Source organism: Durio zibethinus, chromosome 20 (assembly GCF_047325235.1).
Source record: "Durio zibethinus cultivar Kanyao isolate XHJ-2024 chromosome 20, ASM4732523v1, whole genome shotgun sequence".
In the NCBI taxonomy this organism is placed as follows: Eukaryota; Viridiplantae; Streptophyta; class Magnoliopsida; order Malvales; family Malvaceae; genus Durio; species Durio zibethinus.
The window spans coordinates 2,380,402-2,408,233 of record NC_143181.1 but is presented as its reverse complement, the minus strand read 5'-3'; the positions used below and the strand labels follow the sequence as shown (position 1 = coordinate 2,408,233).

Here is a 27,832-nt window from a genome sequence, read left to right as displayed (position 1 = left end):
ACTGATCGAGTTAACAATCCGAAAACCATCAAAGGAAAATACTTTTCAATTATGTACATTCATCTTATATCAGCTTTCTGATATATGTACTCCAGTAAACTGGGTAGAATGAATACAAACAATCTCCTTTGAACTAATGATGAAGATTGATTTTGTATGAGCAATAAAAAATCAACAGTACCCTTTCTCCCCTGAGAGTTTTAGTGAATGTTTACACGTTTTAACTGTTTATGGAATCACGTGCATTCACTATACAAAATTACAAATCCAACTACTCTGAAGCCAAATACAACTGAGATGAACCAACCTTTTCTATGCAAATTAAACTACTTCGGACAACCGTGTCAGCCAGCTCTGCACTTTCAAGAGCACGGTGGAAGTTCTGCCAACAGCCATGGTCACATACAACCTGTAATTTGCGAGGACAATCTTGTTATTAGAAGTTTGAAAAATGCATGCACTGAAACTTTAATGGTGATAGCTAGTTGGATCTCAGAAAGTGCTGGCAAAGAGCTGGAAAGTCTCTGCCTCAACTCCTACATGTCTAATATTGACTGCTCTATGGGTAAAATAAACGGCAACTCAATTTTCAAGCAGGTCCTAGAATACAATTGACACAATTCATTTCAGATAACTACCTAAGAGTCCACCCTGAGTTTTTAACAAATATGCAAAACTGACATCAAGATATACCTGGACCACTCCAGAATGATCGCAGACACCATCCATCTATCTCAGTATCCGAATGCTCAAGCAATATATTCTAGCTGACAACTTCATATATCAATTACTGGAGGTGGCAGTTTCCAGAAATTCCAGGAATTAAAATCTTCCTGTAATCAATAGAAATAAAGTGGAGCAAAAAAAGTTGAGACACCCCCAAAAGGATCAATTAAAACTCGAAAATTTAGACATTAATATGTTATCAGGAGATGGTGAGCCCTGGCATGATAGATGTCACCTAAGTGAAGGCTAGAAAATCTAGAAGAAAACGGGGAACAATTGGGTCTCTTTCCATAAAACAAGTATAACAAAACTCAGCCTAGTTGCCTTTGCAACCAAGTTTTTGAACAGAAATATCTACAAGAGGACCCAATAATACTAAGTTTAAAGTCAGTTTATGGATTTCAAAACAAGCTACATATTGTGAGTTATAAATGGAAAAGAAAAGGTAACAAAACCTGCTCAGAGGAGGCCATTGGTGGAAAAATGCCATGAACAAGAGCATGAAGGGAGGTATAAGATTTTGTGTCAACACGTCGATTCACAGCAACCTCACCCTGCAAACTTGAAACCATTAGAAGAGAAGTTTGGTGCAGTACATTAGAAGTATTTGGTTGCATTTCTTTAAGCATGAAAGCCTTAGATAGTTAGATTACCTTTGGGTTGATAATGAAGATTTTCCCTTTTGGGATTCCAACCTTAAGATAGCTGATTTCATCAGTGTCTCTATTCCCAAAACCAGCATAGAATGGATTGCAATCAGATGGGAACAATGCCTTGATATCCTACAAGTCAAAAGATATAAAAGCGCATTAAAATGTTCCTAATTTAAGACATACCTATTATCTACCTATCTATACTGGAAATCTTTTAAATCTCTATGTGTAATGCAAAGCATATACAAAGCCATCAAGAATTTTTAAGCTAAAGTTGTGATGCATAAAATTAAAACAGATTGAAATCACAAGGAATGATGTGTTTTGAGCTATCAAGAGTTGTAATAAAATAAAATTTGTTTTAAAACTGAACAATTAAAATCTCATTTTGTTGGAAGTGGAATAAAGTAAGACATGCCTCAAAACACTGTAAATTCCTCTCAGACTTGCATGCAACCCATTCAGCTGATTTGATTCACAATACATTTGGAAAATATATAAAAACTTGAAATGCGGAAAATAATCATAATATTTTAACAGCACAAATACCACATCAGAGAAGTTCAACATATCAGAAGTAGGTATGTCAGAGCAGAGAACTAACCTCTAAGCACGCAATCTTGAACTCATGAGGAGCTCTTCTAATAACTGCGAAATATATAGGATGTTTCAGTCCAATTAATGTAGTTTAGAGTTATCTTTTGGGGTGGGGGAGGAAGAGACAGATAAGAATAGATATCTACAAAAATCCAATGTGCTCTAAGTGTTAAAAGCATATGCTCCAAATCAGAAACAATAACATAATATAACTACAAATGTGAAGCCCGCTTAACCTTCAATTTGAATTTCAAAGTGGTCATGCATAGGAAGCTTTTAATTTCTTACAATAAAAGGCACATAATAGGAAACAAACACAAAATATAATAGAACAACCTTTCATTTAATTTATTGCAGCTCAAAGAACTAAACTTTGATTTTTCACGTTGCAATTGCACGTCTCATGCATCTATTTCCAAAGGTACAGCTAATGCTTCTCATCGTCGTTATTGCAGAAATGTCATAAATCTCTCTAGGGGTTTAACGTAATGGGGTATGGGGATTTACAGCCTCAACATAATCCACCATGTCCTCATGGATACAACTTAAAGTGAATGTAAAAGAAAGGAGGCATTTCCCTTATCCAGAACATGGTTGGCAATTTAGATACTCATGCCACATTTTTTTAATTTAATGTACTAGAAGAACATAACTAATGTGCAAATTAGACTATGTAATGCATGATACATGCAACAAAACCAAAGGATCAAAAAATAAAATCAAATTTAAATGTTATAGGTTGCATAAGAAAAGCAAGACTAGAATAATAATCACATATCTTGCACATGAAAAGCAATCTCAGAAAACTGTTTTATTAAGGCCCTGAAATGCAAAACAGTTACCTTCTCGATATAGGGATGGAAAAAGCCCATCAGGGGAAATAACAATCGGCCCATCTGGTAAAGCCTTACCATCCTACAGATATGAAGATATGCTTGTTAAACAGTTTCTCCTTTTAATGAGCAAAGTTCGTAAGTTAAACAAAGAATAAGGACAATGAAAACAAGAATATTTTAATTTCTTGATTCTCATTTTACAGTTCAACATAAGAAAATCATCGAACTTGCGCAGCTCACCTGCTTAAGGTTGACTAAAAATTGTCTAGTGATATATGCCTGGGATATTGCACGTGCACTAAGAAAAAGCAATTGATACCCATTTTCCTGCAATATGGAAGAAGAATTTTGATACGTCGAAGATAACTCCTATTCATGCATTAGAGGCCATATGAAATCTATAATGTTTTTCCTTCTATAATCCAAACAAAGGAAATAAGAAAATGATTGTATGCAACAGCCTTCGTTAAGACTGTACATGGTTCACAAAACAACGGGTTTTTTGGTTGTGCAAGAAGGAATAGAGTACCATGATCAGAAAAAAAATAAAATGTAAGATGAAAAGTAACCTACCTTAATAGCTGAAAATAAATGTGCAACACCTGTTTGTGACCAATCTATCCCAACCAAAGGCATGAACTGACCTAGAACATCTGATCTGCAACGATAGCATAAAATTACGGAAGCTAGAAATGACCAAAAGAAACCTTGTCTGCAGCAATTTAGAACTTAGGAAACAAGCAGGTTATAAAAGAAACCTATTGTAAAAATTTCAAGGAGCAATTCAGGTTATGTAATGCTAGCTGTCTTCAATACCTTGTGGGCCAAGAGAACTATGAAAAACAAGAAGAATTCATTTTGAGAAAGAGGTTCATGAATTTTGAGCCCAAGATTAAGATTTGAAGACAAAACAAAATATTACTCAAGTTATCCAAAAGTTAATGTTAACGCTGCATATGGTAATAAATAAAAAGAATTGACTGGAACAAAGAGCTATAGAAAAATGCCTGCAACCATAAAGCTCAAACTCCTCACAAGTACATTTCAAATGACTGAAATGCCAGAACTATGGACAGCCTGAAATCTAAACCATGGCCACTTTCTCGGACTATTAAAAACTAGCATTCTGCAAAAGTTTTTTCTTATGCACCTGTTATATCTTCCAACTAAATCATCAAATCCTTGTTCTCTTTTTCACCTTGTCCAATAGATTAGCATCCTTATCTATGTTTTCTTCTTTCTGTTGCATGTGTCTGCTGCTTATGCAACTAACCCAAAACTCAGCCCATTGATCGGATGACTCAATTCGGATGGAGATTCTCCACCTAAATCAACTGTGACCAAGCTTTACCAACTAGGCTGAGCAACATCTCATAAAGCTAGTAAAATTTAATTACCAATTTAATATTATACCCATTATAATAAGAAGCATATATTGAACTATCATCTGCAACATGTGGCTGTTATCTAAAACTGACATTTAATTGCAAGAAAGATAACTCAATAATGCAGACATGAACTTTAATCAGCAGTCAATCTAAAACATGAAGTAGCATAACAGGGTGTTCTGCTTCAGCATATCTGAGAACCATCCTTACTTTGTAATTGTCCCATCAACATCTGAGATTACTATATGAGTGTTCCATTTCCACAAATAGATTCTGGCATCAACCTGTTTAGTACATGATTTTGAATAAGCAAATCCAGACTACAGGTGATAAATAAGAAATTATCTTAACAACAAAAAATTAAATAAGAATTCAGAAAGACTATGTAACTTCAAGTAAGAATTCAACAAAAAGGACCTGCTGCTTCCCTAGCATAGCGGTGGAAAATGTGAAGGTTATATGATTCATCCCATCCTTTAGATTCAATGATGCCAGCTGTTCAGAGGTTGGACAGATTGCCCTGATCATCTTCTTCACCTGCTTGGGTATAAGCAATTTTTTATCACCATCAGTAGCAACAGTAATGTCTGCAGCATTCTCAGCATCCATATCTTTGATATCAGCTGGAGCCAGTTGCACAGACTTCCTAGATCTTGTTCTTTTCAAAGAAAAAGGCCAAAGCCTCCAGCTTCCACTATGGGAGACTATGGCTTTTGATGGATCTCCTTCAATGGATTTCTCCACTCTGTCAACAGGTATCATGCCTTTGGGTTCAAATATTTCTTCACTTCCAAATGCAACCATCCCTAAAAGAATAGGGGATGCTGCATCCCACGGAAAGTAACGGCCACCAATTCGAACAACAAGCCTATCATTCTTCACAACAGCAGGACCTAAAGAACTAAATTTCTTGCTATCCAGTTTTTCAGCATCAAAAGCTTGACAGGCAGCTTCAGCGCCCATCCCTTCATATAGCAAGTGTTTGCAAAGAGATATCTCTGCACAAAGCACAATGCATGTCACTTTCCACAATTTACAGCCTAAAGAGCAGTTTCACCAGAAAGACAGAATATTTCTTCTATGTTTAACTAAACTCATAACAAATAGTATGTTGCACTTTACCACGATTCAGGGCATTCTGCAGAAAGTAAGAAAGCGATGTAAAGTGTAAACTCAACAAGCATAAGTAATACATGATAACCAAGTTCTGTTAATCAAAGAAAAAAAGAAAAGAAAAAGATAACCAAGTTCTCTTACCGACGGCAGGGTTGTAAAGAGCATTTTTTAGCTTCCCTGAAGTCTCAGTATCCTCACTACTAGATCTTTCATGTAATATTGGTTGTTCCTTATCTGCATCTGGCCTTATACAGCTTGAATCATCTTTCCTGATCGATGTCCACTTCATGGTTTCAGAAGTTGAGTCCAGAGAATGGCTTACAGGACGATGGTCGTTTGCATCGAACTTGGAGACAGGAGACCACATATTAGGAAGTGATTCCACCTGCCACACATTTTTCTCACCGGCTACTCTATGATTTCTAGAAATAGCAATAGGATTAGAGATAATCCCCGACTTTTCTACTGAGTTTTCCAGATCAGTTGATGGATTCTCCTGAACAAACTGATCAGGATTTAAATATGACTCATTATTCACATTACATAAACCATTTACATCTTCATTTTCTGTACAAATTGAGGGATAAAGATCTTTATTTACACAATCTGGCTCAAGGAGTTTGGATTCATCAAGGTCACTGAAAAGGAATTGTTCATCCTCTGAACTCTCTGATGCTGGAACACTTCTCTTTGGTTCACTATCACCATAAAAGTTTTGAGAATCATCAACAAACTCCAAAGAAGGATGGAGAAAATCATTGGTATTTTTCTCATCTTCAACTTGATCACCTAAATCACTGATGGTGGAAGTGGTGTGAATGCTATGTGACATCTTTTCTTCCAAACCAAATAAAGGGTCAACACTGACCATTTGAGGGTAGGATTCTGACATTGTTAATGCCCCTTCAGAATCCAATTCCATGTCCTTCGCTTGCTTGAGAACTGTAACCTGATGAAAACCATCTAAAACATCAGCTCAGTAAGATCTTTTAATTATCAAGAGAATATTATTCAAAGAAAAAACTTAGGTTCAATATCATTTCTAATGTAGTCCAAAGCAGTTTGTTGCCTTCAAAAGAGTAATGCACCACTAAATAAGTTGCAAAAATGTTCTTATCCTTAAAATCATATTTTCTTTAAAATGTCTCTTGCAACTAAATAAAACACTTTGGATAAGAGTTCACCTCTGACACTAGCTTAGTCGTTGTAACCAGTATTTCAGCATGAACATGTACTTTCCTATTTCCTACATCAGAAAGGCACAGTGTCTGATGAGTTTGTTCACTGGAACCATTCGATGTTATTACTGAGCTCTGTGATGTTTCACAGTTAACAAAAGATTGAAGACTGTCTGAAACAGTCTCCTTATTGGAAATCCCACGGACCGGTAAAACAACATTCCTTTCATTATCGGCCAGTTCTTCATCAAACTGTTTGTCCATACATGCTTCAAGCTTATATTGACTTGGCAGATCAGGACCACTCATCCCTGAGACAGCACCCATCTCATTCTCATCGTGATCAAGATTCCCAACACTACGATCATCAATAGTTCCTGAAATATTGGCTATTACTTTGCATTTTTCTTCCATAAAGCCTTCACCTAATGAGTTTTCAACAATTTGTGAATCGGTGCTTACACGAGAAACTTGTAAGCTAGCTTCCTCTACAAAATACTCTGGGTTCTCAAGGCCAGAATGAGAATAGCTAATCTTTTGCTTGTTGCAGAAGTCAGTTTCCTCTAGTAATGGCTGGTCTACGATACTATTTTCCTCCTTATCGTGTACAGAAGATTGAAACTGGTTTTCTTCATCATTTTTCGTTTCCTCCTTATCATGTATGGAAGAGTGAAACTGGTTTTGCTCATCATTAATCTGTGTCTCCTCTTCAGAACCTTTCTTGTCCAATGCATCTTTTGTAGAAGAAAATGGGGAAGCATTATTATTTGATCTATTAGAGGAGAGATTGGTGGACCACTTCACCTCCAACAAGTCAGCAGCAATCTCAGCACGCTCCAACGAATCGATCCTCGTCACACGGCCACCATCGACACCCTCCCGGTAACCATCCTCCTTTGTCGACCTCTGTCCAAAAACAAGCCCAAATATCCGTGACCGTCGGGAACTAGTCCTAGCCAGAATCTTCCCATTGCTCACATCAACTTGACCCACGGAGTTTGACTTATCAGCATCATAGTTGCAACTTTTGGACTTCATTGGCCTCCGATTACCAGACGATGGCTCATCCGTCTCATCGCCAGAAGAAGAAGGAAATGATACAGCTTCAGACTCCCCTTCTTCATCGTCTACCTCCCTGAGAAAGTATGCTTCCCCTTTATGATCAAGAAACATGTGGAAATTCGCTTCAATGCCATTAACACTGATGCTAACCACCTTTTCCCTTGTCTTTAAAACCCCTTGAAATTTACCAAATCGAACATACCAAGGCGATGATTTGAAGCCCCCATCTGGTTGTTCCACTACAATTATATCCACAGCACCACCAAAAGGATGAAAGGGCGCAGAAACAGTATATACACCGCGAGAGATAAGCCTCCCCACCGCGTACATCCTCCTGACTTTGAATTTCTAAGACCACCCAGATCTCAAACACTTAAAAATCGACCATAATTCAATATCCTGATAGGTTTTGACAGGTGGGATTCTGGAAATCTCACTGGAAAAGTCTAAAGCTTTAAATTCTGCAAATACCCAGACAATAAAATCTCAAATCTCAACGCATAATTAACGAACCCCAATCAATCAAACGAGAAAACACAGATGCTCTTTGAGCTGAAGCAACAATGAATGACGCACCACTTAGAAAGAGACAAAACCTCCTTATAAATGAACAACGTAAACATAGACAACACGTATAAATTTAGGAATTGTTCAATGCCCAGTAACTCAAATAATAAGAAACGAAGAAGAAAATGATTAATCAAACCAAACAAGATAAATCAACTAAGAAACTCACTCTTTCTCTTTGTTTTTTTAGTGTACGTCTCAGTTGTAAATAAAACGCAAATTAAAAACAAAAAGAGACGTGACCAACCAAACCAAATAAAAAATCAACCGCTGAAAAAAGAACGGTATTTAGATGGAATTAAAGCATATTCGTTTGTCAAGTATTGGAATGTACCCATGAAATATAGTCAAATTATGTATCATTAAAATCCCAATTATTAACAAAGACTATTTCTCTCAAAAAAAAAAAAAAACAATTCTAGGAAAAGAGAAAGATTTTAGCTTGAGTGAGCGAGAAACAACCAAGAGAGACCAACAGTTTCGTGATCTCAACAGAGACACAGAGAGAGAGACTTTGTCTTGGTGTTTAGTTCGGAAATTTCGAGAGAGAAAGAGAAAAGGAGATGACATGTCAGCAAGAGGATTGAGTTAAATTTAAAGAGTGTTACAGTATTTTCTGTCTACCCAACATTCCAAACGCAAAACATGACGTCGATTCGAGGACGAAGATAACGTCTTTTTGTTTTTGAAATAAGAAAATGAATAAACAAAACAAAAAAAAAAAAAAAAGGAGCTTGAAATAGACATGGTGGAAATCGGTTTTGGGAGTTAGGACCAAACCCCTACAAGCTATTGTTTTTACAAGAAATGGCATAATCATAACTTCATGATAGAATCAAATATGATTCATGATAGAATCAAAATACAAGGAAAACGTAAAACTCTTGTAATATAAAAAATTATAGACACATTCTCCGCCACTTGATTTAGTAATTAGGGAGATTTTATAAAAATATAAAAATTTTAGTTTCGAGCCAAATTTTTTTTTTTTAAAGATTATGTTCTCTCCTAAAAAAAATTAAAAAAAAACTATGGCCACAGCCAAAGTTTGGAAGGAATGTGCTATCCGGACCTTTGATTTTATTTCACTTAATTAATCATAATAAATTTGTTTGTTTTCGTGAGAAAAAAATTAAAAAAATTTAAAAAATTTAAAAATCGATTTAAAATTATAATATTTAGTTTGATTATGATTAATTTTTTTATTTGATTTGAATTAAGTTTGAATATTAAATATATATTAAATTTGTATAAATTTTAAATAAAAAAAATAAAACTAAACCAAATTATATTTTTAAAATTTTTATATGTATTTTAAATTTTTAAAAAATAAAAATAAAAATTTATATTAAAATTTACTTAAATATATTAAAATTTTATATTAAAATAATATAAATAATTAAAAATTAATAAATAATATCAAAAAAATTCAATTCAATTTAATTTAAATAAAATAAAATTTCAATCTAAATTATGATTAAATTTTAAAATTTTATAATATTATATAATATTTTAAAAATTCAAATCAAATTTAATTCAAATCTATCTAAATTGTTATCACCTTAATTTCACTTACCTTTGTTATTAGTGAAATTGGACATTACTCATATCCTAGAACATTAGGTGTAGCTGTCGCGTCTCTTGGTATTGGCGTGATGAAATGGTGCTTCTTACAATTAGCCCAGTTGCGGTGAGTTGAGGGAAATTTGCTACCTTTAATAAATGAAGATGCTAATATTTTGGCTCTTCATGGCCATGCAAATAGTCATTAAACAAAAAAAAAAAAGGGTCGATGGGAAATAGATGAAATCGATCATGTACCAAACCCAAAATGTTACATTTATCAAATTGATGTAAAAAAAATGTTTTTTTTTTAAATCATTAAATGAAAATTTTAAATTCATTCAAAACCTGAAAATATTTTTGATTAAATTATTTTTTCATACAATTTTCTTTCAAGGTTTAGGATCATGACAAGCAATATTGAAACTTATGCATTAATTAAGACAGATATCAATGGTAAAGGAAATTGAAAAGTCTAACAATGAAACTGACATGTCATGACAATCATTAAGATATACTAACATGGATAAAAAAATTTTCAATGATTGGTAGAAAGGCATTAGACAGATCAAAATTGCTGGCCAAACTTAACATGTTGACTTGATTTGTGGACTTATCTGACTGTTTAATTTGTTTAAGATATAAAATTGGCAATTTGGCAGCTAAGAAACAAGTGTGAAATGCAAGGTATTCATGCATGAATGCTGTAAGGCAGATCGTTGTCATATTCCATCTACCTGTCAAATATCAGAGAATTTCTATAATTGTTAGTACGTGGTAGGTTAATTCCCAGTACTAGTAATTAAATTTATTCATCAAAGTTTAAAAGTAAACATTTTCCCATTGCAGCTCATATAGAAATTTGAATGTGTTCATACAAATTACTACTATATTTTTAAGCATTACAGCATATATATATATATTAGTTTATTATTATATTATTTTGAATAATTATAATCAATTATTAAAATAAAAATAAATCTAATAATCAAAATTTAATCCATGCCAATCTTAAAATTAAATTGAAAAAATAAAAGTGCTAACGAAAGGGCCAAGCACAACCCAGCCAGTTCAGAAGTAGCTGGGTCCCTTGATCTCTTAAGTGCAACAGTATTGAAGCAAAAGCCCAGGTAACAACATAGCTGAGAGCCTAAGAAAGCCTGGGTCAGCCCAGCTAGCCTGGATACAACAGTATGGAATTTTCACCGTTGGTGATACATATACTTTGGGCGTCTAAATTCCAAGACACCGCAAATCTAGCGATTATTTGATCAATTTGATATTTTTCATGACATCCTAAGTCGTCTAGGCCTTTACTTGCATTTCAACATCGTAAAAAGTCGTCTAGGCCTTGACTTTCATTTCAACATTGTAAACCAAAGATGGAGCTTCGGATTGTTGTGGGTTTTTGTATCTTGTGCTTCAACTCATCAGTTTTGAAGTCTGTTCTTCCACGAAATTTTCTTTAACCCTTGTTTTAAAGATTTTTGAAGATATGGAATTTTCTGTTGGTCCAATGAAATAGAGACATCATATGATTACAGCAATCTCAATGTCTCTTTCCGTTCCCTTGTTATTGATGGGAAAGTGTGCCGCACACAGTCAGGTGCTCCTTTGCTATTATCTGTTTCATGTTCATTGAATTTTGCATCAGTAACTTTCTTCTGGAAAATCAAAAGGAAACAAACAATCCAGGAAGCATCAGAGAATCTGATTTTGCTCTATTTCTACTTCTTTTGTTGGCTGTTTTTTTTTTCCGACTTTGTGTTCAGGAAAAGAACCACGTTGCATGGAATAGAATGCTGGAGTATAATTTTATATGTTGGCTATGGCACATATCATGATTGTTTTATAATCCCAATCTTGGGACTTCATTTCTTTTTTTCTTGAGCCCTGCAGCCATCACCTTCTTGTGGGGCTTTTCTTTTCTTGCTGTTTGAGAAAAGGAATTCCCAGTTGGTCAATTCCATGATTTCAGATAATCATCCTGTATCTAAAATCTCAGCCATAAAATATTAGTTTGAACTAATTTAAGCAATGCATGCATGTTTGTGTAAACTCATGCACACATACTCCAAAAAGAGTATCTTCTCCTTGGAAGATCTTCCGCGGTTTAGCCTCCTTTTTTTTACTTTTCTAGACTGTGTAGCTTTGGCCGTGATGATGGTAATGAAACAACTGGGAAAAGCACTTCCATTTCGATATATGAGTGTGTTTTATAATCTGGTGCATACAAATATATCATACAAAGTTGGCCATGGAAAAGAGAAAAGGGGACTCAGTCAATTGATTCCATCATTACAATCTATCATCATCCTCATCATTATCATGGGTTTTTTATATTAATCATGTCTTTGATATTAAGCTCCAACATTGTTGATAGCATGCATATATATATATATATATATATATATATATATATATGCAATTTGTTGTACTTGGTACTTTTTGTGAAATTCTGAAGCTGTCAAGTCATGAGTCCCACAGGGCTTTTTAAACCCCCATTGATACCACTTCTTTTTATGGCACCTACGATCACAAATGATTTTTGTTCCCTTTTGATTGCCTTTTTCTTGTAGGGACTGAAGATTAAAAGTCACTGTGCTCTTTTTAACTTTACTCCTTTCCCTACCTGCAGCAGATAATAACTTTGCCTTTTCATGTGGGCTCTTATAAGCACTGTTTGATTTATGGAAAATGTTAAAGAAATAAAATTTTCAAGGCAAAATGAACAAATGAAAAATGGTGGGTTTGGTGATGATGTGTTCATCTTTTTACTGAAAATTTATGACCCTTGGTCTGTGCTGAAATTTTATCATTATAGGTTTTTGGCAGAAAAATATATGATTTAGCATTTCAGTGGTATTCCATTGAATATAATGGAACTGAACTTCTTTTTTTTTTTTTTTTTGGTAAAACTTGGGTAGTTGGATTTAAAAGAAAAAAGGAAAAGGAAAACTCACTGAAATGCTCTACTAAACGACTTTCATTATTAATTGCAACTAATGAATCATGTGAACAGATTTTTGAATCCTCATCAAATCTTTAACATTCAAATTGTTACTTGTCACCAAACTATGACATACTCGGCACAGTAAAGAGTAAAGACAAGACAAGCATCAGTTTTTCATTTTAAGATGTAGAAATTTTTTATTTTTGAAAGCTAATTTCATACTATTGTATTATATGTACCACTTTGTACACAGGAAAATATAACTATGTAGTAAAAAAAAAAAAAAAGAAAAGAAGAAAAAATAATATAACTTAAGGAAGTTGAATAAACGGGAAAATCCAAATTAGCTGCTTAGCATTTAAGTTTGTCTTCCCCTCTAATGGAATTCTTGCAATGAGCAATTGCAGCTTGAATTGCAGCCTGTAACTCTTCCATGGTGCTGTCACTGGTTGAAGAAGGAAGACCTGTGGTTGCAACTAGAAGACCACTATTTGTAGGAGATGTCCTCATTGAAGCAGGAGCTGAATATTCTCCTTTCCTTCCTCTCAACTCTTGCTTTTTGGTTCTCGAACTTAAGGTACCTGAAAATGAATAAGCTTGACGACGGAGATGTAGATTCTCTCTCCTTCCTCTGAAGAACAATAAAGGCCGAACCATCCTCATGTACCTCTTTAATACATGACTGACGTCGAATCTCATCTTTTTCTTGTGCTTCTCCTTTTCTTCTGTTTCTCTAAAGCCACGCCCTTTTTGCCATCTTGTTAAACCGAATAAAGAGAAAGACTTGGACTTCTGCCTTCCTTTTGCTTCAATGGTGTGGCTTTGATGACGGTTTGTAACCCCGTCATGGTTCTTGTTGCTGCTGCTGATGCTGCTTCTGATATTGCTGTCGCTTTTGCTACAATTGCTGATATTTTTTTCAGGTTTTGGGTCATCTAGTAACTTTCTTTTGGGAAGGGTGAAGGTGTCCAATGAATTTGTAGAGGAACGTGGAGATACTGGGAGGTGAGAAAGGAGGTGGAGAGGGAGCAAATGGCCATGAAAGAAAATGTCATCTGCTGGAGACAAATCGTTTGCAATTGAAGGTGGGGTTTTGGTTTTATCAGGGACTATATTGGAGGAAGAGTGGAGAGAGAATGTGAAGGAGAATTCATGAGAAGGAGAGGAAGATGCTGAAGGAGGTGAAGCAGGGGATATTGATGACTGCTGCTTATATGCTGAGCCTTCTTTTTTGCCTTCTTCATGCTTCCTGTCTACAACTTTCTCCCTGGTCTTTTGCTGCTGATAAGTATCCATGATTTTAATTAACCTACCTCCAAAAACTAACAAGATCTGATTCAGTATCTGAAATTCTCTTCTTTTTTTTTCTCTTTCTTTTTCTTCCCTTGGGTTTGTTTGTTTGAGAGAGAGAGAGAGAGAGACCTGGGGGGAGGGGGGGTTAAGGAGATTAGGAGGAAGTGGGGCGAGAGAGAGAGAGAGAGAGAGAGAGAGAGAGAGAGAGAGAGAGAGAGAATGTTGTCAAACTGGCGTTGGGCTTAATGTGTCTTTTGCAGAAAATGAGACGTGTATTTTACTTTTTTTGCATTATTCTTCAATAGAGAGAGGGTGCGGTGGCCATAGGGGCACCATGGAGTCGAGACGATACATTTAGCAGTATGTATCAAGGGTTGGTGGGTCCTTGTCAAATCTAACAGCTTCTGAAACTGCCGATTAAAAGAAATTTATATCACAAACATCCAAATTTGCCCACAACAAACACAGATGGAATGGCAAAGCAAAACTTTATTCTTGGGTATGCGTCTCTCTCTATATGTGAGTTGTTCTGGCTATGAAAAGGCCGTGGGGGCAAAAAAAAAAGTAGGAGTCATGTTCACATACACACACAAAGATGTGCATTCATTTCAAGAGGAATCTTATAAAGTTGGTTTTGGAATATATAACCAGCCACTTTTATCCTTCCATTGTTACCAAGGAATAAGAATAACCTATCTTCTCTTTATGCAGACAAGTTTCTATGGGAAGGTTTTCATTTAGTATATTGTTTTGTGTGAAACGAGGTTAAACATTGCTCATCTTGACAAGGAAATGATGTCATTCAAAGAATTGAATGGTATGAGCTGAGGCTTCATGCCCCATGGCCATGGAGTTCAAAACTTTTTTAAGTCTTCAATGTTTTGAAGTCCGAAAGGTTCAACTAATTTGAAATAGACATTCTTCTTTACCATTTGTTAATCATATTCCTCTGCATTTGTACAAAGTTTTTCTCTTGGAATGGACCCGATTTGACACACCACTTTCAATATTTTAAGCTGATTTTGTTTTTTATTGGAGTATTTATCATTTTGGGTTTACCAAAAAATGAGATAGGACTGGCGTCATATTTCATCATTGTAAACATTTTCTGCAGTTGAGAGTTGAATTCCTCGTGTAAAATTGTTTGAAGAATTTAGATAGACAGTGTGGTGTAGCTCTGTAAAAATGCAAACGATTTCATTGTTAGGGAGGGAGATGACGACCCCACCATTGATGTTTGATCATGAACTCAACAGGAATGGCTGAGCTTTAGATATGACAGGCAAATTGCAAAGCAAAGCAGCGTTGGTGCAATGGTTTTTATTCATCAGTCAATTTAAGAATATAGACTAGGAAGAAAAACAACCATCTGCGGATAGGTCTATTTGATCTTGCGACAAAGTTTGAAGCGTCCGATTAAGATCAGAGGCTGTTGAATGTGTTACTTAGAAAGATGGATTGTGGGGGAGAAGATGGAATGGAAGAAAACTTTCACGGTTAGGTGAGAAGGTAGACCCACACACGTGTACAAAGTGGTCCTTCCCCCATAGACTGCCCATGGAAGAATTTTTTTCATTAAGGTCAATTTCTCAATCATGGAGGCATTATTTAGGTGGGCTGACTCACCTTTGTCAATCGAGCCACTCAAATCTTATTCTATTTCTATAAAGATAAGAAGGAAAGGGGGTAGAAGAAAACAGGACATAAAAACAAAGATTTCACGTTCAAAACCCATATAAGATACTTGGGTGGGGAAGCTCTTCCTTTTTCTGCTATTGCCACTTCCCACTCAACATCTCATACACTTTCTCCTCCAGAGACAGAAACAGTTAACTGGGAGAACTAAAGCCAACACTTCCCCAGTCTCTCCCTCTTTATATGCCTATCGATTTTCTATATCTTATTATCAAACAAAACGTGCAAGCAAGTTAGAAATCATATGATATGATCCTTCGGATATTTTCTCTATGCAAAGTTTTTGTTCTGAAAATTCCCTATTGTTTTACATATCTGATCAGTAATCTCCCTCTGTTTTTCTTTTTGCTTTTTTTTTTCTCCCTTGTCTTGTTTTTTGTTTATATATAAATATATATTTATTTATATATATTCTAATGTGAACAATGAGGGAAGAAGTTGGGCACTAGCCTTCTTAAAGAACTTGAATGGTATAGCGAGAGGGCGTGGATAGCGAGTTCACATGCATATTGACTAGAGTCAACATCCTCCAGCCAAGCGGTGTCTACTCGTCCCGACAGCAAAGCTGGTCCCGTGCTCAACATATCTATCCTCAGACACGGCAAGATCCAGCTACTAGGTATCATAAAAGATCAAGCCATATATACACATAAACTACGCATGTCTATGTATGGCTAAACGTAAACCATTAACTAACGAACAACAGCTAGTTAAAACAAATTTATCAAAACAGTAGAAAATAGAATTGAAAATTAAACCAGAAATTATGGGGCTACACATATATCCCAATCGGGAAGTCTATAATTAAGAAAGAATGGAATTGCAAATTTTCTATTCCAAAGATTACCTTCCTACTTGTCAAAGGAAGGAACAAATGTCCGATGGTACATGAACAAATTTCATTCAGCAAGCTAATCGCACAAGTTTTCTCCTAACTTCTGACAAATGTGTATCGAGTACTCATCAGACTCCCTATATATTATAACATTACACTGAAGTCCACTATCATTTAGTGTTAGTTCTATGAATTGGAGCGCATGTTATACAATGGGCTGAACACAGATGAAAAAAAAAAAAAAAAAGAATTACCTCTGAGGCATACCATCATGCACTGCAAAGGATATGAAACCCTTCAGCCTATCTTTCTCATTTTTTTTATCTTTTCTTTCTCCATTTTCACTCAAGGTAAACACGTCTTCTAACTGCTGAAGCCCGAAAACAGAAATCTAAACACACATTTCAACTCTGATATTCTGACTTGGAGTATAGACCCAACAGGAGCCTCAGTTGCAAATGGACCAGAATGCTCAATGCCCCCCAATAAGAAATTGAAGGGAGTTACTGTAGTGAGAATGCACCATCTTACCCATTTATGACCAATTCCAAAACAATTGTTAGTGCCCACAAGGAGCAACAGCAATTGAAGAGGTCTAGCTAGTCACTTTCACTACTATGTCTATCTGAAAACAGGAAAAACAAGGGTCTTTTAGTAACATAAATTTGCAATAAAGAAAGAGATAGAGAGAGGGAGTGGGAGTGGGAGAGTTCTGTCATTACCACCAGATGATCTTTTCCCTTCCATGGCTTCTTTCTTCTCCTGGCAACTAGAGCAAAGGAAAGGACCATCCCATGGACGCAACCTTACTGAATTAGATGTGCCGGCATGAATCGAAATACCCTCTCCAGGTTTCATCTCTAATTGACAGACTGCACACATGAACAGCTTGAACATGTTGCACAGTGGATATTTTGTGTCCAACCTGTATCCAACAGAAGTGTTCCTCATGAGATAAAAGCACAAACTATTTTATCCTGTCCTCATTCATAGCAAGCTATGCCACACAGAATGGATGAAATGAAAGATATATGGGTCTGATGCTTGGTCTGACAATCGAAGTATAAATTTCATATTTAAACAAATAGAAGATTCTCATAAGCACAAACCGTTCTGAAAGCATAGCAGATCCCTCTTCAAATAATTCCTCCACCACATCTGGCTCCATGTATTCTTTATCAACATAAGAAGATGATTCAGAAGGCTTCTTGCGAAACATGGCCTTGAACATGCCTTTTACTGGCTTCTTTGGTGGTGGCAAAGGAGCAGCTGGCTTCTCATGTGGTAAGATATCAACAACAATGCAGGTTGTATCATCTCGAAGACCCTTTGCCTGTACAGCTTCCTGTTCATTGGAAACCAAGGAGTCAGAAGACATATAAAGAAAGGCAACTGATACTAACATATTGCAAAGCCAGAAGGGCATAGTGCTCCCAGAAGCAACATTTGAAGAGCATAGTGTAGATAAAAGTAATTCAGGAGTGTACTTTCACAATCTGTGCCGCTGCTGCATCTGGTGGCATCCCGCGACAACAATCAAGAGCTACTTCAGCTGATAAAGCATCCCAAACACCATCACTAGAGATAATCATCCTACCACCAGCTGTAGACAACTGCAGAAAATAAACTAGTAGGTAAAATAAACTATTAATAACTATAACAATCAAAGAAAGGGTTTTCTAATTTCAGAAAAAAAAAAAAAAAAAATCTAGCACAGTCAAACATTTAGTAAAACAAAGAAAACTGATTAGGGTTAAAAAATAGAAAAAAATACAAATGCAAAAGCACTTCAATGTGCGATTATAGGACACATAAGGATATGAAATTAACGGCTCTAATATGTCCTTCAACAATCATGACTTCAGAAAAGATACCGGTCCCAAGTTCAAGGAAGTCCATTACAGCCAAGTACATACACAATTTCTTAGCACAATAGCATCAGGAAAAAAAATAAATTAACAAGGTGCTCTGAAAGGAAATGTACAAAAACAATATTTAAGCTCAGAAGTTAAATCAAGAAATCAAGACAGGCCAACTACCAGATATCAAATGTAGCGTGCAGGTAGATTATGAAAGACAAACCTTCACTTGCTTTACGTATGGAACAGGAACAATGAACTCTCCAACATCCATATCTCCAATTGATCGTGAAAGACACAAGCCTCCAGGCCAACATCTTAAAGGACCAATCTACAAAATAACTTTACCATTAGGTCACCAGCTTTGATCCACCCAATTAATCATATACAGTTTTGTCCTTTACTACAGATACTGAAATTCTCTACAGAGGACCAATTTATCATCGTTTACAAGCATATCAATATCATGTTTTTTAAATCTGCATCTATAAAGGATAGATACTGAAAAATTGATGCTAATCACAATTTTTACAGCTATAATTAATAAGTTTTACAAAGGGGTCCTCCAATTCGCATCAATTATCAAATAAGTTTTAATGTCTTTTTTTTGCACTTTTCCATGGTCATCTAATTTCTGAAACTAGCTTCTGGATTGTATTTTCCAAGTATAGTGGTTGCACATCTAGTCACATCAATATATTTTGAGGGTGTTAAGTTTCACTGCTGGAAAGAAAAGGCTAAGAATCTAGAGAAAATTTGTTAAAGCACTCAAAAACAACAAGATGCACAATTCTAATGGAAGAGAAGATACCTCTGCACCACCACCAGTATTTAACCGACCAACCTCACCCCCACTTGCAGTGATTCGTTCCCTCCTAGTAAGATGAAAACGGAAAGTAAGACCTCAATATTTAGTGGAAAGTTTTAAATCCAGCAAACGCTATGTCAATAACTTACTCCTCTTCATTGCATTCAAGCCTATGATCAGCTGACAAGTAATATATTCCACCTTCAGCTGATTCAAATATACAGCGGGAATCACCAACAGATGCAACTGTTATAACCCATCCTTCTATTATCACAAAGGTTACAGTTGTTCCCGATGTTTGTGCTGGAGAGAAAACCATAACATGTATATCAAATACTAAACATGTGAGCGAAACCCAAGAAGAAGTTATTAACCAAAAATTTAAATATTAAAAGAAAAAAAAAACTTAAAAATATGTTTTCTCTTCTTTATCCCAATTCCCACCCCCACCCAATGGGTGGAAGAAATTATGCACTTATGTAAGTGAACTTATATGCTCAAGTAAAATTACCACGGGAAAATAATTAATTGATGAAACTTCCTGGTGAGTGTCTGCGGTAAAAGTATCAAGCTGGACACTGATTGGTGGGGCCCAGTTGACTATATCTATACCAATTTCAAGTTTACATCTCACTACTATCAGTTAACTACTGAGAAAATAGTCATAAACTAAAGATCTTCCATGATGAGATCATACGAATATTGGACATCCTGATCTACGGGTAAACATCTGCTAATCTGCTATCCCCTTTTTGTTATACAAGGGAAAGCACCACAACTCCAAGATAGCATCCATAACCAAAGAGTCACCCCAGTTAGCACCAGAGTAACCACATGTAGTGCAAATCAACTATCACAAAACAAAATCCATCAAATTCCAAACTGCAACTCTTCCTACTCATAAGCATGTTTTCTCCATGGAGATTCTTAATGATAAATCAGTAAAACTCTATATCTACATGGACCTCGCATAAAGCAAAAAGCAGCACCAAAAAATAAATAAAATGATTGGGATAAATTAAACAGTTAGTTGAGTGAAATAGGATACAATCTAACTCTACAAGGATATAAGCATATGTGCTACCATAAAGGAGTGAGTGAAAGAGATGCAATTTGCATAAATAGTAACAAACACTCCCAAAGTAAGTGCACAATTCTAATAAAATTAAAATTTATATCGAGACAATAGTCCTTTTTTGTCCAAAGGTTATCCTATAAAACATATGCTATACTCAGATATGTTAAAATAAAATTCAAAACAACTCATACCTCTCTCTTGAAAATCTTTATCTGTTTTAACAAAGCCTGCAACCAAAGCCCTAGGCAGTGCAGCAACCCATTCATCTCTATTAAGATCCATCGGAAGAGCATTTAAGACGTTATTAAGGAGATTCTCCTTAGTGTAAATAGCAGCAGCAGACCCATTGTGTCCATCAAAGAGCTGCAAAAAAAAATGGTTTAGCAAAACCAACCTATAAAAAAAAAAAAAGAAAAGTAAAAACAATAAAGAACATCAAGGATGCATCACTTGAAAGATAATCTTACCAAGGATTTCGAAAAGCAAATAGATGATGACAAGTATATTTGCGTGAAACCAAACAAATTGTACAGATAATCACACGACTATGCCTTATGCAAATTACAGATTTTTAAGGTGAATTAGGCGACCTCTTGCTCGAGCATATGGTATATGATTAGCATTGATTCAGTTAATATGAAACACGAAAAATTCATACCCCGAAAACTGAGAATGTGGTGACACCATCTCCCACTGCTCTTTGGCATTCTGTTTTAAGAAACGTAAAGTCTTCACCTTTCTTGCTCTGGCTCGCTTGTCCGTGTACAATCTCCGGTTTTTCGATCTTTTCGTTTGCTAATTCTCGTTTCAATAGAACAGATAACGGCACCGTTTGATGTTCGCCTCGCGAGGACATTGTTCCGAATTTCCAAATCCAAACGCCACACCAGTAACTAAAACCTCTAACTGTCCATGAATTACACTAAAAAAATCCTGAAAGATACGGAATGTAGATTTCAATAATCAAATCTCATCGCAAAATAATCGATAAAAACAAAGAATTTAACCGATAGATGATCATCCGTTATATATATAAAGAGATTAGACGGCCATGGCTAGAGCAAAAACACGAGATCTTCGGCAAAGAATTAGAAAACCTAATTTTCATAAAATTTGAACGATCAGATTTTACATCAAAACCGAAAAAACTAAATAAATAATAAAGAAACGGAGTGTCAATGTAGACAACAACACATTATAGATATTCCTATAAATCTATTAATCATAACGGGAAAAAAAAAAAAAGAACGAATCGCGATGCCGAAAGAGAAATAGAAATGAGACGAAGGAAAAAGATATATAATCTAAAGGAAAAGAGATAGAGAAAATTACAGTGTGAAGAAATAGAAGGGATGGAGGAGGAAGAGAAATCGGCTGATAGCAAGCTGAAGGAGGAGATTACGGGCGAAGAGAATGAGAAGACGACGCGATGAATTGGATTAGTCGCTGCGATCGAGAAACGCGGATCCCGGCGTCCTGCAAAAATTCCATTCTTTGTTGATTGAAAAACTCGTTTTTGAGAGACAGATAAAAGAGACGAAAAAAAAAAAAAACCAAAACTCCTTTTACGATGGGAAATGAAGCGGCTTTCTTCTTTTTTTGGCCGTTTTAATATCTGACGTGGCAAAAACGGCGTCGCTAAAAGAGCCGTTTTCAAGCCGTTGAATCTAGTTTTGCTGTGTTGACCTTTGGGCGGTATCACGGGCTGGGGGAGATTTTGGACCGTCCGATTTTGGATGATCAAGAATCAAAAGATCACGAGGAAAGGTACTTTTCTGGACTCTGGCCCACAACGAGACATATTCGTGGGCCACAGTTTACCCATTTTCCCTTATTTTTATTTAATTTTGTTATTTGATTTTTTTTAATTAGAGCATTAATTTAAGAGAGGGCTGGCGCCGGTTAAGCAACAACGACGCGTGGGCGCATGATAGCAAAACTTATGAAGGGACTTAGTCAATTTGTCAATTTCCCAGCTGCTGCTTAGGATACGGGGGAAGGAAGGAAGCATGCAAAAAAGAAAAGATATTTAATTTAAAAAGAAAATTGCATTTTCGCCGGTTAACGTCACGTAGTTGTGAGTGGTGTGGGCCAGCCTGAGCCTGTAGCCCATGGCCCACATAATTTAGGCACCAAATATCCTATGTCTTTGCCAACCTAACCCTTTGACCACCATTTGGACGACTCCGAAATTCTCGGCGCCAATTTATACCTACAATCTCTAATGCCACTCGCAGATGATGGTGAAAGGCAAAGGCGCGTAGCGTCAGGCGTATGCATTAAAATGATACCCAGTTATTGAGGAAAAATGGAAAATCCGTGAGAGAAAGAAATGAGGATCAGGTCAATGACGATATTTCTCTGTCGGCATTGTTTTGGATTCGTGGGAAGTTGGATTCGTGGGAAGCTGAATGTCCTGCTTATTTGCATTTGCAGGCCGGAAGAAGGTAAATTTAGTAATTTTAAATACCATACCATAATATAATATAAAAATAATATAAATAAAATATATAAAAATAATATAATTGAAAATTTTAATAAAAATTAAAAATAAATTAAATAAAATAAAAAATATTTTTTATATTTTTATATTAATATAAATATTTTATATTATATAAATACATAAATTATCAAATAAAAATAAAAAGGGGCTGCAGGGGTCATATTTTGTTTTTGTTTGCCATTGCCCAGCAAGTGTTGAATAGACAATAACACAGCTTTTTTTTTGGATAAACAAAGTTTACAACATGTAGAAACAGGAAAAACAGGGATATAAGTGAAATTTTTGTCCCAAGAATCGGTAAATTTTGAATATTTTATTTATAAATTTTAAAATTGAGTGTTATTATCAATAGTCTCTCTAAATGAACTGTAAAAAAAATAAATAAGTGAAATCCTTGTTAAAACAAAGGGAAAAAGACTGATGTTGGGAATGCTTCGTATCAATGGGAGGGAAACCAGCCAATAATCAAGGCTGCCTTGTTCCAAAAAACATAAGAATGATATTAGCTGGTTCCATCAATTATGAATTGATATATGCAGGAGAAAAAAATTATGCGTTTGGACTTGAAAGTTACGCCGACATCAAAAGAGGGGCCGCAATAATAACTTAATATATAGTTATTAAAGTAGTTTAAAGTTGGAATAGATAAATGTGTTACAGGGTCCTGGGGTTATGTAAATCTATGAACAGGGCAAGTACTTTCTCAACCATATCGTTTGACAAAACTTAAAGGCACGATAATGGCAGTTCCTTTGAACCTGTTTACCTGCAACAACGAAATTAATAATAATAATAATAAAAAAGTGAATCCGAAGTTGATTAGTTATAAAGAAATAGCAGTGTGGGAACATAGGATTGGAAGGCTTCAAAGCAGATGCAAAAACAATAGATGGAAAATATTAACAGCAGTGAATGAGTCTACCCAGGTAAGTCAGCATCTATTTAAACCACAATCTCAGCCTTATCCAACTTGTCTTACTGTCTCTTGCTAAACAAGCTTAGTTGAAGTTTGAAAATGAAAGTTTGATAGACTTTTCAGTTTTCTCTTTGATTGATTAAGATGCAAATTGTGGCCATGTGCCATGCTTCAAATGTCAATAGAGTGAGAGACAAGGTGACTGTCTCATTCCTAAGATCCCTAGAGGTCGTGACCAGTGTTCAAGTAGGTCCCAATCCTGGAAGACTAACAGAGCATGCAACAAATTGAACATGTTGTAAGTTATAAGAAAAAGGTATGGATTCCAAAATGGATGTCTTTATCATGATTATATTGCACGTAACATTAATAAAAGGTCAAGAGATTTATTAAAAGATATCAATGATGATCATAACTTGAGCAGGTATTCACCCAAAATGATTGCCCAAACTGGCTCTGCTGGTATGGCTTCAACATCCAAATTGTTTGAAGCTTATAGCTTGTTACTTTGTTCAGGACCTTTCACTCTTATAATATAAACCTAAAAAGGAAGAAAGAAAAAGTGAACATCAAAGCAAATCAATATACAATTTTTGTCACTGCAATAATTCCATAGAGAAGCTCATCCATCATAGATAAAGGAGGGCTTACAAACATAGAACACAAAAAGTATGATTGTTTTTGTGTTGTTGGAAAGAAAAGATGGAACTTGGTGATGGGTTATCAAACATATTAGACATCCTCACATTTAATTTGTCAAAGCAATATGGAAGCCAACAACAACAGAAAGGAATAGTTTACATTCTACTACGAATCAATGAAATCATCTGAGTATGAACAAGAATATTAAAGTTAATGAATCACCTTAAATGCTGTAGGTCGAACTAACTGAAAAACTAATGCGTCCCCATCTACCAACTCCTGAGCAACCGCAAACCCTTTCCATCCACCACTAAGTCCAGTTTTTCTAGCCAAATATATGGTTGGATACTCATGACCCTCTTCATCTACCAAAGTCATAACCTCGTCACGCTTTGGAAGATTCCTCTTGCAGAAGTGGACTGGAAGGCCCTGTCCACGTATTTCAGTAAATAGTAACCAACCATTACTTCATTGATAAATTAACAGTCTTTAATATGCAAAGGAACAGAACCCTTTTCCCTCTTTTTCATTTTCAGTTCTTATTTCCTTCTTTAAAACCAACTGATTGATGAGTGTCATATGAAACCAAAATTATCTGAAGCGTTCAAGTCTTGTTCATTCTAATTACGAACCAATCAGTTATTTTGGGATGAACACATGTAGATATCATCACTACCAGCAGAAATGATCAATCTCAATCTTATGTGGTAATCACAAACCAACTCAGCTGACCACTAAGCTTAAGTATAAAAATAGGAAATCTTTTCAAAACTCTTAAGTTTCCAACCAATACCACATAATTTTCGGTACTATTCTAAAGATCATTAAAGTTTACACTCCATAAGCCATTATTGATTAACTGAAATAAGACGTGAAAACTGAAAAGTGACACAAATCTTCAAAGATCATGCCTTTAGCAGGAGAAGTGTTCAAATAACACAAATGGACTAGAAGTTTATAAGAGAAAAAATATACTAGCAAACAAATGCAATCTACCAAATATTGACCCCATAATATATTTTACAGGCTACCGTTATGAACTAGCTTTTTTTTTTTTTATCCAATACTTTTATACAGTTGTCAACTAGCTAATGCATTTGTTTATTTAATTTCGGCATAAAGAATTGGCAAGTTCTACCCTAAACATAATTTTGTTTTCTAAATCCAAATTTGCGAACAAGAACTAAAAACTACTCTATCACAAGTAATGGCATGAAGAGCACGGTGAAAGCGCAAACTTTTTCAAAAACATGCATTAACAGTAAAAGAAAAGACATGAGCTACACTATAAATCTACGATGCTGCTTAGAGGTGGCAAAGCTGATCCGAGCTTGAAAATCTATCTTAATTGATCTATAATTGAATTCGAATTAACTCGAATTAATTAAAAAAACATCAAAGACCGAAACCTTAAAAAAATTCAATTTAAAAAAATCTGAATTTGAAAAAATTCGAAATCGATACATTTTAAATCTATCATAATCCAAATCCACAATGATCCAAACTCAAGATTGATTCAATATGATTTTTTAAATAAAAAAATAAATATTATTTTAACTAAAAATTTTAAATTTTAAAATGTTATTATTGATAATTATTAAATAATTATATCAACAAAATTAACATTAAAATTTTAATTTCGATTATAAAATAAATTTAGTTTGAAACACTAAAAATTAATATGTAATGATTTTTAATACTATCATCTTATTATATTTACAATAATTATCAATATAAAACAAAAAATTATTCTAATGATATTTTAATATGCTGCCAGTTTTTTTAGTTAATTTTTTCATACTTTTTATATTTTTATTTTAATATTAGATAAAAAGAAATTTAATTTAATTATTTTATTAATAACTATTAAAAAATTAAATTAAAGTGAGAATCGAAATAATTATTTATTATTGGTAATAAATTAAAATATAATTTAAAATTATAGTACACTAGTAATTATTTTCATACAATAAATTTTTATACTTTATTGATATTAAAGTTAATTATGTTTAAGTAATTACATTTGTTAGACTTCAGATTATTAGCATTATATTAATTATTTTAATAATATCTATTGAATATATATTTTAATTGAATATGGTCAATTGATATATATCCAATACTATTACATTTATGTAAATGTTAATATAAAAATAATAATCTTTTTATTTATTGTCTATTATTTAATTATGTGAAATTTGAATATTTTAGTTTTTATTTGAATATGTAGGATGAACTAAAAAATATTGGATAATATTTAAAGAAAAAATTAATATATAATATATAGTTATATAAATTTATTATTTTTAAAATTTTAATATTAATATTTTTTTGATATTTTTATTTAATAATATAAAAAATGAAATTAATCTTTAATTCAAAATTACAAAAATATGATTATAACTTACAAAATTTATAAATTTTTTTGAATTCGTCTAAACAATAAATCCACCCAACACAAACCGAACTAAATCAGGAATAACCCGCATCCGAGATTGTTCGAACTTGAAATTATTTAGATCCAAAATTATTCAAACCTGAAAAAGCTTAAATCCAAAAGTATTCGAATCCCAAATAATCCAAACCCGAAATAAATCTTAATTCGAAGATAACTCAATCCGAACCCACCCAAACCCAGTTATCATCAATGGAGAGAATAAAAAAAAAAACAAATAAGCCACAGATTAAATTGATAGACACACCAGCCAAAATCCACCAGTGACATGAGATTGAAGCATCGACTTTATGAAGGAAGGAAAATCAGGCTCTAAACCAGATTCCAACTTTTCTGCTTTCTCCAAAGCATCTGCCCTGGCTTCATCCGAAGCATACACCCGGTTCGACAAATCCCTATGCTTAGATATCCTACATTTACCACAAACATTATTAACTATAGTACTAAGTTTTAAACACCTACTTAAATCAAACTTACAAAAAACTCCAAACCATACCTTCTAGGTATCATTACTTTTTCCACAAGAACCTTTTAAAAGAGAACAAAGTCAAACAAATGCCAAATTTTTTAACTTTAACTGAAACCATTAAACAGAGTTAAAGAAATTACTGACTTCCTTGTAAACAGGTGCGGGTTTGTTAGCGACACGACCCGATCTCCTAACCACAACCAATTGTTTTTCGACTGTCCGCGGCTTCACCTGTTTTTTCTGCTGGTTGGGGAATAAATGAACTTATCATAGTAAAGCTTCAGCTTAGTACAATGTTAAAAACTGATGAAGAAATTGCAGAGAGATCAAACCGGAGATGGTTTGAAAGATTTGGTACGAAGAGCTTGAGAGAGCTGGGGTAGATTGAGCGCTTCCATTCTTTTCTTGTTTTCTTCGACTCGTTTCCGACGGCATTCCTCGTACGACCACTCCTGCTTGTCTACCACCATTTTTGTCGAGAATCAAGGACAAATTTGTTTGCAATTGGCGTAAGGGGACTGGCACTGTGACTAAGTAGATTTATAGGGAACTACCCATTCGACCGTTGGGCTCTCACTCATTTTGATTTAGGTGGGTTTATTATTTTTCCTCGACAGAACCGCCAGTTCAATCAAATTCA

General features: G+C 34.7%; 4 protein-coding genes across 14 annotated transcripts; all 4 read right to left on the bottom strand.

Annotated features, from left to right (window-relative positions):
- Nucleotides 1-33: 33 nt before the first annotated feature.
- Nucleotides 34-8,827, bottom strand: LOC111315429 (phosphatidate phosphatase PAH2-like). 9 transcript variants are annotated; one of them, XM_089749195.1, is made up of 13 exons: nucleotides 8,586-8,827; nucleotides 6,501-8,017; nucleotides 5,458-6,265; nucleotides 4,618-5,198; nucleotides 4,411-4,484; nucleotides 3,386-3,470; nucleotides 3,053-3,139; nucleotides 2,819-2,891; nucleotides 1,984-2,027; nucleotides 1,380-1,508; nucleotides 1,182-1,280; nucleotides 694-833; nucleotides 34-409 (listed from the first exon to the last, which is right to left on the bottom strand). In XM_089749195.1, exons 2-12 carry the CDS (start codon nucleotides 7,884-7,886, stop codon nucleotides 777-779), a joined length of 3,423 nt encoding a protein of 1,140 aa, XP_089605321.1. In that variant the 5' UTR covers nucleotides 7,887-8,017; nucleotides 8,586-8,827; the 3' UTR covers nucleotides 34-409; nucleotides 694-776. The 9 variants fall into 9 exon arrangements, with proteins under 9 accessions (XP_089605321.1, XP_089605325.1, XP_089605320.1 ...); XM_089749199.1 differs by lacking the exon at nucleotides 8,586-8,827 and adding an exon at nucleotides 3,963-4,146 and having other exon boundaries at nucleotides 6,501-8,318; XM_089749194.1 differs by lacking the exon at nucleotides 8,586-8,827 and adding an exon at nucleotides 8,133-8,318.
- Nucleotides 8,828-12,649: 3,822 nt separating this feature from the next.
- LOC111315428 (BRI1 kinase inhibitor 1-like) lies at nucleotides 12,650-16,009 on the bottom strand. The gene has a single exon (XM_022917131.2). The coding sequence runs from the start codon at nucleotides 13,933-13,935 to the stop codon at nucleotides 12,991-12,993; it is 945 nt and encodes a 314-aa protein (XP_022772866.1). The 5' UTR covers nucleotides 13,936-16,009; the 3' UTR covers nucleotides 12,650-12,990.
- A 422-nt stretch (nucleotides 16,010-16,431) lies between these two features.
- Nucleotides 16,432-21,786, bottom strand: LOC111315427 (putative protein phosphatase 2C 12). The gene is made up of 10 exons (XM_022917130.2): nucleotides 21,540-21,786; nucleotides 20,866-21,140; nucleotides 20,399-20,570; nucleotides 19,279-19,432; nucleotides 19,133-19,196; nucleotides 18,545-18,652; nucleotides 17,950-18,075; nucleotides 17,572-17,807; nucleotides 17,185-17,387; nucleotides 16,432-17,087 (listed from the first exon to the last, which is right to left on the bottom strand). Exons 2-10 carry the CDS (start codon nucleotides 21,061-21,063, stop codon nucleotides 17,062-17,064), a joined length of 1,287 nt encoding a protein of 428 aa, XP_022772865.1. The 5' UTR covers nucleotides 21,064-21,140; nucleotides 21,540-21,786; the 3' UTR covers nucleotides 16,432-17,061.
- Nucleotides 21,787-23,308: 1,522 nt separating this feature from the next.
- Nucleotides 23,309-27,831, bottom strand: LOC111315426 (B3 domain-containing protein At5g42700). 3 transcript variants are annotated; one of them, XR_016330635.1, is made up of 7 exons: nucleotides 27,525-27,831; nucleotides 27,337-27,435; nucleotides 27,220-27,251; nucleotides 26,971-27,133; nucleotides 24,491-24,697; nucleotides 24,059-24,167; nucleotides 23,309-23,476 (listed from the first exon to the last, which is right to left on the bottom strand). XR_016330635.1 is itself a non-coding variant. In XM_089749193.1 (6 exons), exons 1-6 carry the CDS (start codon nucleotides 27,660-27,662, stop codon nucleotides 24,120-24,122), a joined length of 687 nt encoding a protein of 228 aa, XP_089605319.1. In that variant the 5' UTR covers nucleotides 27,663-27,831; the 3' UTR covers nucleotides 23,309-24,119. The 3 variants fall into 3 exon arrangements, 1 of the variants encoding a protein (XP_089605319.1); XR_016330636.1 differs by having other exon boundaries at nucleotides 27,337-27,432; XM_089749193.1 differs by having other exon boundaries at nucleotides 23,309-24,167.
- Nucleotide 27,832: the final 1 nt, after the last annotated feature.

Coding starts and splice junctions, on each gene's coding strand:
- LOC111315427 (XM_022917130.2), bottom strand. CDS start 21,063: ATGTCCTCGCGAGGCGAACATCAAACGGTGCCGTTATCTGTTCTATTG. Junction 20,571..20,865: donor CCACATTCTCAGTTTTCGGG/GTATGAATTTTT, acceptor TTTTTTTTGCAG/CTCTTTGATGGACACAATGG. Junction 19,197..19,278: donor CTTGAATGCAATGAAGAGGA/GTAAGTTATTGA, acceptor TCATCTTACTAG/GAGGGAACGAATCACTGCAA.
- LOC111315428 (XM_022917131.2), bottom strand. CDS start 13,935: ATGGATACTTATCAGCAGCAAAAGACCAGGGAGAAAGTTGTAGACAGG.
- LOC111315426 (XM_089749193.1), bottom strand. CDS start 27,662: ATGGTGGTAGACAAGCAGGAGTGGTCGTACGAGGAATGCCGTCGGAAA. Junction 27,436..27,524: donor AATCTTTCAAACCATCTCCG/GTTTGATCTCTC, acceptor TTCCCCAACCAG/CAGAAAAAACAGGTGAAGCC. Junction 27,252..27,336: donor CCGCACCTGTTTACAAGGAA/GTCAGTAATTTC, acceptor CTCTTTTAAAAG/GTTCTTGTGGAAAAAGTAAT.
- LOC111315429 (XM_022917134.2), bottom strand. CDS start 7,886: ATGTACGCGGTGGGGAGGCTTATCTCTCGCGGTGTATATACTGTTTCT. Junction 2,892..3,052: donor TTTTAGTCAACCTTAAGCAG/GTGAGCTGCGCA, acceptor TCATATCTGTAG/GATGGTAAGGCTTTACCAGA. Junction 2,028..2,818: donor TCCATCCCTATATCGAGAAG/GTAACTGTTTTG, acceptor TATATTTCGCAG/TTATTAGAAGAGCTCCTCAT.